Genomic DNA, 14,836 nt, shown 5'->3' with positions numbered 1-14,836 from the left:
TAATGGAATGTTCGTTTAGTAGTAACTTTGCGGATTTTTAAATTAAAAGTCCAAAGTTTCTTTTTTAAAAGGCTACAGATGCAGTTAAATTTGGAATCTGTAAACAAACAGCTTTTATCTTTTAGTTTCATAGTGAAATGTTGCCTTATGCTCCGATTTTTCTAAATTTATTCTAATCTGACACGAAAGAATGAATTTGAAGAGACAAAGAATCAAACCTTGTGCATGTAGGTATCGTTACTTGGCTTTTTAAACGTTTACCAATCTTTAAATCGATTTAAAGATTGGTAAACGTTTCTGAACACACTAAGTCTAAGAGATCTTGCATCACATGCATGTTTCTTTATAGATAATAGGCTTCAGACCTAATGTCTGAAGATTTAAATTATGTGCCAAATAACGTTATATTTAAGTAAGGGAGAAGACCTGTTAAGTTCACAAATAATTTTATTTGATTTGATACAAATAAGTTAAGTGATGATAATAATAATTCAAGTTTGGTCTAATTATGTTAAGTGCTCTTACGTTGTAAATGACTGTTCGTTGATTGAGTATTCGTTTTACAAGTCTATGTTAAGTTATATTAATATATTTGTATCAAATAAAAATAATTTTTTTTGTACTTAAGGGGTTTTGATACAACCTATTTGAGGTATTTCTACTATCAGTAGGCTTATGTGACATAGACCAAACGAAAGAGGACGTTTTTATCAGTATAGATGGCCAGAAAACAAAAAATGGCCATTTTTGCACTTACGAGGTATATACCAAACACCACAGATATGAGTTAATGGACAGGCAGAATTATTTAATTATAAAAATAACTAGGTAAATGAAAAAAGGCAGGGGAACGATAGTTTTTATTACTGTTGTTTTAAATTTAATTTATGTACATGCATTTATCTATACTTATTACAAAATCATAACGAAAGCTAAACATCCTAAAACTCAAATTTGCAATAACATCTTAAATACTATTGAATAAACATAATTTATCACCAATATTCAGTTCAACAAATAATAATTCTATAACAAAGTTTTTATGTTCATCCCTAAGGTTCATCCAAGCGTAAGAATACGATAGCAACGAGTAAGTTGTTAGTTCGATACTCGCGTATAATCGTATCCTGGTAACATGTATTTGTATATACTTCCCCAGTATCATTACAACTTCCATACTTAACAGTTACACTTAACTAACGACACACTAATAATTAATTAATATAGTATAAAAAAACGACCCCGACGTGTGGCACTCGGGGACTGCCGCGGTAAAGCTATTGCATGCTATGCCTTCAAGCCACACCTCCGCCCGTCAGAGTGGGGAGCGTGAGGTTTTTTCGTTACGGAATTTCTCGATTCGGTCCCCGCGCTCAAGGCCCGCGATAGAAGCTATGCAATAGCTTAAAAACTGAAAAATACGTCATGAAATTATAGTACTGTCACCGATCCTTGATAAGTGTACAAAGTGCAAATTAAATCTATCCGTTTAAAGTGGGTCAAATCGAAACTAAGGGAGTCGTTTACATACAAACATATAAGTGAAGCTAATAAAAGCGTAGTAATAAATACAGTACATTTGTTAACAAAAGAATGTATGTATACCGTAGTCCTTCAGGATAAAGCCTTGTCTTATATCAGGCTCCTATTTCAATAATTGACTATCGTCTAAAGTCAGTGGCGGAGTCGGCCCGCAGGTATAGTGCAGCATTCATCAGCGAAGAAAACAGTAACTAAAATGTCATCAAAAACCTACAACGCATTAATTTGCGAAACATCCGAATTGATAGGAGAATCTACTCAAGCGGATGAAGCGGTGTTCGAAGCTGGATCCGCTGAGAAATCAACGTTCTATCCATTGCTATCAGAACTTCGGGTCAGATACACCATCTTAATAGAAAGATTGGATACGGTGTACGACCAAATGGTGCAGCCACAGAAGCGCTTGATTGTGAAAAGGTTACTTGAAGCGTGTTTAGGAAGGCTGCTGGAAATAAAGCATGACTGGGTCGAGCTCAATCTGTCGGACTATACGTATGATGATGATGAGGTAAAAATCATTGTATTATGGTGCTAAATTGAACATGCTCAAATAATTATGAAAAACTGATGGTACCCGTCGCATTATGGAGTGGAGAGTGTAGAGGGATTGATTTTGAAAACTGGAAAATATTGATGAATCGTGCATATTTTTAATACCATAGTGCTGTTATATACATCATGTTTTTACAAATATAAATTCTTATTAACTATTAGATAATCAATGTTATTTAATTTGGAACCAGATAGCGTAGAATTTTAGTTCAGTGCCATAAAATAATAATTAATAAGAGAATTAGAATGGAATACAATTCTTCTTTCAGGCACTACGGAGGCTCAACGTCACACCTCTAGAAGCAGAACCATGCGTCCCGCAATACTTCGTCAGAGAAAGACAGCAAGAGGTCGACGATCGACGCCAGTTCATCACAGAAGTCCTAAGGAAGCTGGGACATGAACCAGCTAAGCCTAGACCATTAGTCCTCACTGAACAACAAGCTGTTATCATTATACAGAGTCATGAAAGAGCAAGGCAAGGACGACTAAGGTGAGTTTGTTAATAAAATTTTAATATTTTCAGAAACATTTCGTTTATCTTTCTAAATAATTAATATCAAAGTAAAACTGTGTAAGAAATTAATAACAGATGTTAAGTATTTAAAAGTCACAAAAGGATTGACGAACTTTATGCTTACCATTACTTTTAAATGTTACAATTTGTATTTCCATAAATACGATTTTTCGATATCTTACTAACGAATAAAATATATTTATTGGAATGAAAACATTACAGAGGCCAATTCATGAAAGAAATTCGTCTCCTAAAAGAGAAAGGCAGGGATCAGAGAGGTGAAATGTCCTCCACAGCAGCCACTGCTATTCAGAGGGTGTGGAGAGGGTTCATTGCTAGACGAGCCACTAAAAAGAGAAAGTTACAGGAACAGCTTCTTATTGGCATGGAAATGCTTCCATATGTGGAATCTAAAGAGATAAAAAAAGCCGAAGAGGTATTGCCTTGTATTATTTTTCAAGTAATTTAATAATGTGCCTATATTATTGTTTATCAGCTCAATTATATTTGCATAAACGACTTGAAGCTAAAAAAATTATTTGAGAATATTATTAATTTTATGACAATCCATAATTAATTACAAATGTACTGTACAGTTATGTAGCTTACAAAAGTGCTCTGCACTAAAATAACACTTATCTCGTGCATGTATTTTCTTTCTATAAATAAGTTTTTGATCATTAAATTGCGGAGAAATAAAACATTGGCATTTAATACATTACATAGAAAAAATAACACTTATTTTAGGTGAAACAAACACGCCGTCAATTGCAACAACAAAACGAAAAAGAATATCAAGATGCACTAAACGCAATCGAAGATAGGCTTCTAGCAAAACATGAGGCTAAAATAACTGAGCGAATCAGCGATGAACTAAGGCGTTGGATAACAGAATATTATGAAAGAACAACTCGATTGCCAGAATTTCCTTCCGAAGACGCTGGTGGTAGTCGTGCAATGTTTAGCAGACAAGGTAAATACATTTCAAAATTTAATGTTATAATAATTAGAAACTAAAGTATAGAGAGACAAATCAACTATAAACACGATTTTTAAAATGAAGTATTTTTCCAAAGGGACGGGTGTTGACAGTGAATTAAGTAAGCTATCACCGATATCTTCTAAGGATTCTAAAAAAAGCAAGGACAGTAAAGAGAAGAAAAGCAACAAGACTGATGAAAATAAAAACAAAGACAAAGACGAAGTGGAAGATCTTTATACATTTAAATGCACAGCCTCGTCATTTCTGCAAGAAATAATAAATACCAATGAAGAGTGAGTATATTGTTATAGTATTTAATATAATTCACAGTCACGAAAACCTTTAAAATCTTAATAAACACGCTTTTCATTGCCACTTCACATTATACCGGTTTATTTAAATCAAACGAACATAGAGCTAGACTTAGAGCATGCTCTACGCCTCTTTACACTAAAAAGATTTGACTTATTGAATGAGCATTCACTCTTATGATGTAAATGCACCGTAATACTAGTAATGCTTAATTGATTTGTAATATTTGCTAAAAACAACGAACAACTTACCTTGTAGATATGAAGATATATGGAAATATAGAGACGACGATGATGATCTTCATGAAAAATATGATACTGAAATGATAGAACGTGAAAAAATGGCTAAAATCGAACAAGAAATAAGAAACACAGTTGATGAATTGATGAGAACTGAACTTGATCTATTGCAAGCTGCTTTTGATAGGGATAGAGCTCATAAAGGAAAGAAGTCTAAAAAGCCGCAAAAAAAGGTGAAGTCTAAATTTAAATAAATTGTATCTGTACAACAAGTTGTACAATTAGAAAATATTCTTATTGGAGTGGAACGCGTTGAGAGTAAAATTTTAAGGTCGCGTCATAGCAATACAGTCACGTCATGGAGTAAGGTGACGATTTTGGTATATTTGAATCAAAGAAGTTTCACTTTTGTCACTTGGCAGTTGGCACACACGCTCTTGTTTTAACTTTACAATTTCACTTTCCAATGTATTTAAAAGTGATTATAAACAATTGACTATATTAATGTTATCATAAAATTTAATGATCATTTCAGGTACGACGCGGAGGAAAGAAGAGTAAGAAAAAGAAAGAGAAAGACCTAACGCCTGACAGGACAACAGAGTCTTTATTTGAGGAATTAGTCACTAATGGCATTATCCGTCCTCATCCTTTTGTTAGTATAATTAATGATTATATTGGTGAAAAGAACTTTGTTGGAGCTCAGTGGAGGTGCGAGGGAAGGGAACCGTCACCGTCTTTGGGAGATATACGGCAATTGGTTAAAGAATATTGTATTCTGCCGCTTGGTTCTGAATATGTTAGAACGCATGCGCCTATAGTTAGGTCTATTTTGATTTCAGGTAAATATTGTAAACTATACTTAATATACAAATACTGTTCGAAAATTATTTATATTTTAGAATTATTTTTTGTCGATTTTGACTGATCCTCCAATAAACCTGATTTTGAAATTTAATTGAAATATTATATAGATCAAGATTATTAGATTTACAAATCGAAATTTCTAAATTTTATCGAGCAAAAAGTATGAAAAAAAACTTTTAGTGCATTATTGATCATAATAATTATTAATTCATTTACTGGATTTAAGGTCCATCTGGAAGCGGTAAGAAGATGCTTGTCAACGCTATTTGTAGTGAAACCGGTGCTATGTTATTTGATTTAACACCAGCAAACATAGTGGGAAAATATCCAGGAAAATCAGGACTAATAATGTTGATACATTTAGTTATGAAAGTATCAAGACTGTTACAACCATCTGTTATATGGATGGATGAAGCTGAAAAACCTTTTGTTAAGAAAATACCTAAAACGGATAAAACTGACCCGAAAAGATTGAAGAAAGATCTAGTGAAAATTATAAAAGGTTAGTTGTTGTCCTTAATGATTTTTTTAATGTAAAATTTATGAAATCAAAAAGTACCGATATTCAAAAAATGCAATTATTCCGTCCTATTACCCTTTCCAATGCGGATGTTTATATTCTTATTCATAAACTTACTGAATTTTTTTAATCTTCTATAAACAATGTAATTAATCGTTGACTGTTTCTTTTATTGTTTCTATTTACAATTATTAAGAAACGCTAGAAATTAATTTATTATTTATTTAATGAGATGTCCTTTTTATAAATTTAATAAAGTATACAATCAAACATCATTTCATGCAGTAACTATTTACCATTATTATAGTAAGTCAACCCTATAGGGTATAATATATCTTATAAATAAATGTCCATCCAGGTATCTGCCCAGAAGATCGCGTATTATTCATCGGCACATCCCGCACACCATGGGAAGCGGAACAAAAGCTGCTATTCCAATGCTATGCTAAAGTTATTCAGATCCCCAAAGCTGATTACGGCAGCATATCTCTTATGTGGCGCACAAAACTGCACAGAGCGGGCGCGCTATCTCCCAGATTAGATATATCGTGCTTATCTAGAGTATCCGACTCGTATACTATTGGTAATCTTTGATGTTTGAATATTTTATTCCGTTATTTTATTTAAATACATGTGGTTGGAATAAAACCGAAAAACTGGAAATAACTTTTACTGTAACATAAACGTTAATTTCAAATTACTATTGTCTTGTATATGTAAAAATATCACACGTGAATAGTATCACAATTATTAATTCTTAATTATAACTACATAATACATACATTATTAAATTTATGAAGATCTTATCTTAAAAAAATATTCTAGTTACCAAAATACCACTTAAATAATTAATATTCTATTCGACAAAATCGGCCAAACCTATTTGGAACTAAAGCAAACAATATCTCTTCTTATTTTCTCTACAGCTAATATTGCACACCTGCTTTCTGCTATCCACAGGTACCCTACTATCAGCCCTGGATGCTGTTCTCACCACAAAAAGGCGTCTACAGTTACGCGTCAGAGCGCTTACAGCGCAAGAAGTAGCTGTCCAGTTGAGCGCCCGGGAGCCAGTTTATGCAGAACAAGTCGATACTTTTATTAATACTATCGAACTAATATTATAAATGCGAAAGTTTGTGAGGATGTGTATGTGTTTGTTTGTTACTCTTTCACGCAAATACTCCTGAACCGTTTAAATCGTTGATCCTCAGAGTCCTTAATGAGTGATAGAAATGTTTTGTTATTGTCTTCTTATTAAATGTATTTTATGTCTGGAGTTTGAATGAATTGTAATGAATTTAATTGGAATATTCAAGCACTTTGACATTTAAAATATTATTACATTAAAATTTAAAATTATTATTATATATAAAAAAAAATTAATTTAAATTTATATTAAGTATATTATTTTTCAGCAAATTTACATATGAATGTAAAATCTGCAATAGTAGGTAATGCTTGTTTGATTTATATAATGGCTCTTTAATTATGTTATATACCTAATATTTTTTAATAAAATGACAAATTGTAATTAAATTGTAATGAAAATTGAACGCTGTAATTTCCTGTAATTAAAGGTACAGTAGATTATGTATTTTAATAAGATGTAATAAACGTGAACTGTGTCCTTTGTTGGAAATTCTATAATAAATAAAATAAAATAAAAATGAACCGATTAAAATGAAATCTAGTACACATATAGAAGGTAACTTGGATTAACACACAGTTTTTATCCCAGAAATCCCACGGGAAAGGGAACTATGCGTATGCGGGTTTTTCTTTGAAAACACGAACGAAGCCGCGGGCGGAAAGCTAGTAACTTATACTGGTGATGTAGAAATAGTGCGTAATCATAAATTAATAATAGCTTTATCTATTGTGCTTCATTCAGGGGGTCGAATTCAGGAAAACTCTGCTCATAGACTGCCTTCTTCAGAACTAAACTATTAACTACTTACGCAAAAATATACATTTGAAAAAAACACAGACATATTATGTAATCTTCACAATATTATTTTATTTATTACCAACTTTCAAATATTATACAGGTGTGTTAAGTGTTTTGTCAGGTTCAATCTCAATATTATTCTTACTCCTGCTACTTATTTAAAGCATGAAATCAATTACTATAGTTTATAAATAAGATAATTAATCCAACTTCCTTTATAATATGTTCCAGGATGCAGCAGCAAATGCTTGGTGGTTGAAGACACCGATGGAGAGAAGAAGACTACGGATGCTGCAAAAGTTACAAGAGTTGGAACAAGAGAATGAAGAGAGAGCTGCTGCTACTAAATAAACTATAAATAAAACGAATTTGTCAATATTATAAGCTATTTTTATTTAGGTATCGTAAAATAAAAATATGTATCAGTGTGTTATTTAAACTTTAATTATTATTATGTTGTGTTTTATTTTTTAAATAAAATTATAATGTTATTGATTTATTTTCGCTCCATTTCCTGCAGATTTAAATAACGTCATAATCATAATAAAATTTGAATTTGAATTATATCTATTCATATCAAAAAATGTTAATAATAATTCCTGATACAAAAGAAATATCTCACGTAGCTCTGAAACTAGCACATTCATACACGCACTACCTCCATTTTAAATCCAAACAAACTATATTGCACGTAAACAAGTTCAAACTACCCAAACGACGAAACAGCTTGGCCTACATAACGTAAACTAAATTAATATTTTTCGCTCCATAACCCACTGAAACTAACCAAAACACGTTCTCAGGAAAATGAATCCCTTAAAATCTTTTCGCGCTTATTCTGTAGCACTTATTTCAGGTAAAACCGCAAAAAACATCTCATGAAAGTTGCATTACTATCGAGCAAATCCTTGGAGCAAAAATGTAAGCTAAGTCCGCACCTGGTAAAGTTCACACGAACATTTTTGTGATTTTCAAAAGAAAATTTGAAGTCCATTTGGCCTTGATTAGAATTCTGTAACGTTCTCTGATGTTTTGCATTCGTTAGAGAAAAATAAGTTTTAATTTGCATAATATTATAGGTCATGAAGATTTATTTTCCATTCTTATTATTAGAAGAATCGTGACAGTAGTAAATATATTATCCAAAACGCATCAATTCAAATTATATTTAACGCGTTAAATGGTCAAGTAAATTTAGGAAACCCAAAAAATTGTACGAGCAAATTTTCTAACGAGGGCAATTGCCATACTTATCCGAATTTACATCACATTTGGATAAGCTATTATAGACAGTATATATTACGTAAATATTAAAGACAGTATATAAAGAATAAAGCGTGTTTAAAATCCGTTAAAATCTCAGTAATTTCTAAAAATAGAATTTTTAATCAATCTATTTAAACTTGTACGGAACAGTAACTAGTGCGATAGAATACTTAAAAGTAGCTAACGTTACTAGTGCTTTAAAATCTTCAGTTCATCTGATACGCTGCATTTGAGGCGTAGCCTTCAATGTCATTACAATAATAACAGCTTAAAGAAAAACAGCAACTTCTGAAACTCGATGTTTTTCGCGGGAAAACTGCACAAAGGCATCAAAGGGAGCGCTAACAACCTTTAACAAGCGAAGAATCCGAGTTTGTTAGTTGTTAGCACTCTTTGTGAATAAGCAGTTCCTTACAGCCGTGCAATCTTGGGAAAAAATCTTGCCCAGTTTTTGCATATCCGATACTGTAAGGAAACATTTGAGATGTTTTTGGCGGGATAAAACAAGCATTTCTTAGCTCTTATGGTTTTTTATTCGATCCATATTCTATGATAAATATTAGTAGGCATTTATTTTTTCGAATTATGTTTTCAATATTGATTTAACCCTTAAATTGTCACCCCTAGATAACTTGTGTTTATAATGTCCAAATTTGGAGGACGTATTGGAATTAGGATAGAAAAGAGGAAAATGAAAAAAAAAATTAAAAATTTTAATTTTTTCTGTTGTTTTCACTATGTCACATAAAACGGACATTGCCAATTATATGTACATGTTCGAACCGTCACATATAACGGACATTGTACATTATTCCTGCAACCGTGGTACATGACTACAATGCACATTTTCAACTCTGTAATTCAAAATTATTATCAAATTATAATTATGGAGGATCTAGAATAAGCTTTTCAAACGTCTGTCTTAAAATGTTGGTTAAAACTTTAACGATATCGTTAAAAATAATGGATTTTAAAAAACGACAGTACTAAAAATCACAGCCTAAGAATATGCTAAGAATTGGAATAGAAATAGTATTACATAGCCTGAGAACTTATCTAATACACCAAGAAAGTCCTCTTCCCATTCACTAAATTGTACAGTTTGAAATGTGTTTGCTTCATCGTATGCAAAGAAGTCGTATACCATGCCTGAAGTACCAAAACGAACAGGAAATTTAAATCGCTTTTTTTGGATTCTTTGGCATATATTATATCCATTGTCTGCCTGTTTTTTAATTTATAAGGTATTATATTATTTAAATTTTCAAACATTGGGTGGTATTTCTGGTAAGTAACATGATGCTGTGGCTGAAGAACTACTGAGAAGTAGGGAAGATTCATCTCACACCTCATGTAATGGCTGTAATTCTGCAGCAATAATATTTTGTTGATGGTAAAAATTCTGACTTTTTGAATCTTCATTGTGTCTCAAATCAATATGTCGTATAATTCCGAAGGTATGGTGCTGGGGGTAAATGATTGACACTGTTATCATAGTGAAATCACTCCTGTAGGTCTACATTTCCTTCGAAATCGACATCTCAACTCAACGCCAGACTCTTCAGCTTCCGCCAGAGGTAGTGAGGGAATTTTTTATTGATTGCCAAGTCATGCTCCTGTAAAATATAATAAAAATAGAGAAAAATATATCAAAATTATTCCGTTGAAAATGGAGGGCCTTATTGGCAACGTCCGTTACATAGGACATGTGAAGAATACCCTAGTATATACTCCAAGTTGTCAACGTCCGTTTTATGGGACATCGTATATAAACGAATATTTGTATACCAAATATTGTAAAATATGTCAAAATTATGTCAAAATACTATACTTACAATCGTATTCTAACTAATAATATAACATTATAAGCAAAATAGCCAAAATACTTACAGATATTATCAATTTTATCAAAAGAGTCAAGAGATCCGTTTTTTGCAATTTTCAAATGGTCACCATTCGCGACTGTACATGGCTTTGGTAAAAAAACCTGCATGTACGCGAAGGACATAGCTAGTCTCTTCCCAATATACCGATTAGCGAAGCTTAGGTCTGCCATAACAGCGCCAGCATGTGTGTAAATACTATGTCTTTTAAAACGGACGAAATCAATTTAAGGGTTAAATCATAACCAACACAAGCAATGTCATCTGTATTTAAGATATTAAACTGCATTCCAATCCATTTATTTAATTATTAAATTAATTTCCATTTTTAACAAAAAGTATCCTCTAACCACTACTAATAGAAAATACACAAATACCTCATATTTCAAAAGGGGAAACCTTAACTAGTTAGGAACTTACAAAACTAATCAACAATATAAAACACGTGGAAAGAACCTGGTGAAATAATTACCCAAATCTAATAAGGTTTCCTTTACAATGGGCGCAGTGAAATCACTGACGCGACTGTTTACCGCATGAATATTCTATGCCTTCGCCGGCAGTTTAACCTGCCTTGTTTATATGAACGGTAGACACTAAACGTTTTGAACTGGTAGTCGTGGTTAGGGTGTCGTATTTGATGCTACTATCTGGAATAAAGTGAGGTTCTTCAGTAGACTTGAAATCGGCAAAATGTATTAAAATTTTGATTATGAAAAATCATCATAAAGAGCGAGCGTTACAACAATAATGCAAATATTCTTGGTGCGAAAATTAAAATATTATGTACTGTCCTAAGACTTTTGGAGCGCTCTCTTATTTATTTTAGTTATGTCGATCTTATGGTAAGGACCTTAATTTACAAATAAATATTTACTTACCTTTAATGTTAGCAGTTTGAAATTTCATCCTCACATAAATTTAATTACCTCTCCCTCAGTTTCAGAAGATAATATTTTACCGAGACCAACTACATCATCTTTACCAAAACTATCAACTATTATGGTATATTCGAATCGGCGAATTGGCCAGCGTTTCGCTCCAGCAACACATGAATTTTAGATGGGAAGCCCCCAGCTAGTGTTTGATTTGCTTACATTCCCAAACCAATCTGAATAATTGATAATTGGTTGAAAATGCAAATTTGATAATATTTGCCGAATTAACACGTGACGCGTCTTTATTTATGCCCTTTATGTTGATAAGATTTTCGCTTTGGCACTTCAGCAAATGTATCTACAAAATAATATCTGTTCCTCAGTTAGAGATTCTGATATACTTAATTAAAATAGACTAAATAGCATCGTAACAATTGAATACAAATAGGTTATAGTTAGGTTGGTTCACTAGATAATATGTACTTACAAAAGTGATGTCGAATTGTATTTGTAGGTACCTAATAGAATCTGCGATTCAGTTGTTAACCATTCATTCATCTTTGAAAGAAACTATAAGACGACTTGCAATCTTTTTTTGTGTTTTGTGACTCTTTCATAAAGAATGCATAAATAGATATATATCTTAAAACTATTACTTATGTAATTAGTTCAGTAACAGATCTGTCCTGTGGTAATTTCTTTCGAGCAACCATGGTTTATTGCATTATAAGATTATAATGGCGGACCAAACCAAGAACAGACAGAGCCAAAAACTGTACAGTAAATTATAATCACATCTATTTCTCATTTATAAAACATTTGAATGCTATAAAACTAAAAATTAAATTCAACAAAGGCCTCGCCACATTTGTGTACTAAAACAGTTATTTCTATTTTTATTCTTGTTCTTTTTTGACATTTAAGGGTAGATACATTTCACGGTTTGTTACGACATTTTTTTTGGCAATACACTTTTCTGAACTACAACAGTGATGTCTTTTAATTTTACTCCTGTCCCTAGAGGTACACGCAGCATGACATGTGAGAATTGATGATGTACATGAACCGTCAGAGCCAGAGTTATCAGGGTGAATTTGTGCATATGTATCACTCGGGGTAGAATTAGAAGCAGATGGCTCTTCTGGCAAAGAACATGGACTAGATGTACACCGGCTTTTCTCTGGGTCGTGGCTATCAGGAGACTGAATTTGTGCATACGATTCCCCCGGGCTTTGGCTATTAAGATATTGCATTGAAGATGATGACATGCACGTTGCCTGTGACATAGCCTGATTTGCAGGAGCTGGTACAAAAATGACTCCATCTCTCGTTAAAGTTTCCATTTCTCCTTCGAAAAGAACATCATTAATAATCTTCTCAGCAAAACGTCGTTGCAAAGGATTTAGTCTTTTAAGTTTAATTGCCCAACTTTTCGCAATAATATCAATCTCTTCATCTGATGTTTTCAAAAAATTATTAGCCAAAGATTCCTCATTTTGGTACGTTTTTCGTTTCTTGATAATTTTATTTGCTGAACTAGCTATTGGTGAATTGTGTTCGATTTCCTGTAACAAAAATGCAAACATGTTAATCAAAAAATATAGAATTTTGGGTCCCAAATCAAAAGGATGGCGTAGAACTGCCGAAGACTAAAAATCGATGGAATTTACCACACTCTCAATGCAGGTAAACAAGATCTTATAAATAAAACATAGTATTGTAGTAGGTAGATGTTCTATGACTAACATTATATCTTTACATGTCGTCATATATTTGAATGCATTCCTACAGCAACCGAGGTCATATTATGTAGGAATTTTGAATAATACCGAGTTCTGGTATAAGTTATATTCCACAGCCCTCAGATTTCCCATAACCACAGAAAAAAATGCCATAGGTACTTTGTTATTGGCTAGGCTCTTCAGACTTCAAATTGAATACAACCGTATATCAATTATCATGTAGTTTTAACAGACGAGCGACGAATCTACAACTATCGATCGTCACGGCACGCATGGCCGTAAAAAATACCTTGGGGATTCTAACTAGCAGTAAAATATTTAAAATAAATATTAATTTTCATCCACAATTAGGTGAAAAATGTTGTTGTGTCGTCAGTCGTTACCTACATAACTTTAAGAAAGAGGATTTTATTTATTTATTTACCATAAGATAAGATAACCAAACACAACACTGTAGTGTGACTGTAGCCTTTACAACATTAATTATTATTACAATAATAGCATTTTATAATACTTTGATTTGTTAAAAATAGTAGGTACCTAATATAATGTAAATAAAAATATTACTTATATACAAGTCAATACCAAGTCCTTAGACCAAGTCAATACTTCCTATAGTTAATAAATTAAATATAGATAATTTTGATTGATATAAATTATTATTCAAAGTTGATCTAACGTTACACATAGACAACAGAGAAGTTCTGTTGTTTTTTTGCTCCCGTCCGCGTCGCATAGCGATCGGCCGCTGCCTAGCCGCGTCAATGTACAGTAAAGTAAATGTGTGTTGGGTAAACAATCAAGTATACATAATACTCACAGAAACTGAAATCCTCTGCATTGAACACTCCGTATCCTTTGTATCCCTGGCATCGGTGATGAATTCAAATTCGTTGTAATACCACAATTTGGGTCGGTACACTTCATCCATCACCCCAGACATCAAGCTCCTCTTCACTTTAGTATGTTCTCTATTAAAATTTGATCGCAACGTATTTATTTTGCGCTTCAATTTCTCCACTGTGAATTCCGTATCGTATTTTTTCAACTCATTTGTTATTTTGTTCAATGCAATACTTCGTTTGTTCTTATCCGTGTACGCTTGTGCCTTCGTATCCCATAATTCTGGACTGTCTCTATACATGGATATTAGTAGCAAATCGAATTCTTTCGCTCCTGGACTCACTTCGATATCCTCGCACACGTCCATCCTCGACGCTGCCGTGGAGCACACTGAACTATTGCATGACTCAGCGGTCATGCGTGCATGTCAGTCATTACTAGCGGGAGCCGGGGCCCGGGAGCGAAAATAGAACGGCTCATCAATCAGCTGCCAACGAATAGTCATTCACTTTAATCATTATAGACGATCATTCATGCATGACAGCACGTTATTTATGCCGTCCCTTGCCGTCCCTAGACGGTAATGCAGCATGACGTGCGTTACATGACGTCGGGTCGGGAATGACTGATCGTTACCGTACTTACAAATTACAATACTTCATGGTCGGATCGATGGTTGTGATAATAATATTATCAACAACAATTTAATATTGGTTTGAGAGGGAATTGGTGGAAAAAAAAT

At 32.9% G+C, this 14,836-nt stretch overlaps 2 protein-coding genes across 2 annotated transcripts; one reads left to right on the top strand and one right to left on the bottom strand.

The window, feature by feature from the left end:
* The first annotated feature begins 1,840 nt into the window (after positions 1-1,840).
* LOC123699886 (IQ and AAA domain-containing protein 1-like) lies at positions 1,841-7,833 on the top strand. Its single transcript, XM_045646935.1, has 11 exons — positions 1,841-2,050; positions 2,364-2,587; positions 2,834-3,047; positions 3,359-3,584; positions 3,688-3,886; positions 4,164-4,377; positions 4,680-4,986; positions 5,238-5,513; positions 5,890-6,114; positions 6,492-6,619; positions 7,714-7,833. Exons 1-11 carry the CDS (start codon positions 1,925-1,927, stop codon positions 7,831-7,833), a joined length of 2,259 nt encoding a protein of 752 aa, XP_045502891.1. The 5' UTR covers positions 1,841-1,924.
* A 4,546-nt stretch (positions 7,834-12,379) lies between these two features.
* Positions 12,380-14,472, bottom strand: LOC123699725. The gene is made up of 2 exons (XM_045646740.1): positions 14,072-14,472; positions 12,380-13,074 (listed from the first exon to the last, which is right to left on the bottom strand). Exons 1-2 carry the CDS (start codon positions 14,459-14,461, stop codon positions 12,406-12,408), a joined length of 1,059 nt encoding a protein of 352 aa, XP_045502696.1. The 5' UTR covers positions 14,462-14,472; the 3' UTR covers positions 12,380-12,405.
* Between the last annotated feature and the right edge of the window lie 364 nt (positions 14,473-14,836).

This window comes from Colias croceus, chromosome 18 (genome assembly GCF_905220415.1).
Source record: "Colias croceus chromosome 18, ilColCroc2.1".
NCBI lineage: Eukaryota > Metazoa > Arthropoda > Insecta > Lepidoptera > Pieridae > Colias > Colias croceus.
The sequence above is the reverse complement of the archived record's forward strand: the minus strand, read 5'-3'. Positions and strand labels throughout refer to the sequence as shown.

Bases quoted from the DNA above. Each gene is read 5' to 3' on its own strand.
- LOC123699886 (XM_045646935.1), top strand. From the start codon at position 1,925: ATGGTGCAGCCACAGAAGCGCTTGATTGTGAAAAGGTTACTTGAAGCG. The intron at 4,987-5,237 runs GTAAATATTGTA...ACTGGATTTAAG, and splicing joins TAGGTCTATTTTGATTTCAG to GTCCATCTGGAAGCGGTAAG. The intron at 5,514-5,889 runs GTTAGTTGTTGT...ATGTCCATCCAG, and splicing joins TCTAGTGAAAATTATAAAAG to GTATCTGCCCAGAAGATCGC.
- LOC123699725 (XM_045646740.1), bottom strand. From the start codon at position 14,461: ATGGACGTGTGCGAGGATATCGAAGTGAGTCCAGGAGCGAAAGAATTC. The intron at 13,075-14,071 runs GTGAGTATTATG...TTTTTGTTACAG, and splicing joins TGCAGAGGATTTCAGTTTCT to GAAATCGAACACAATTCACC.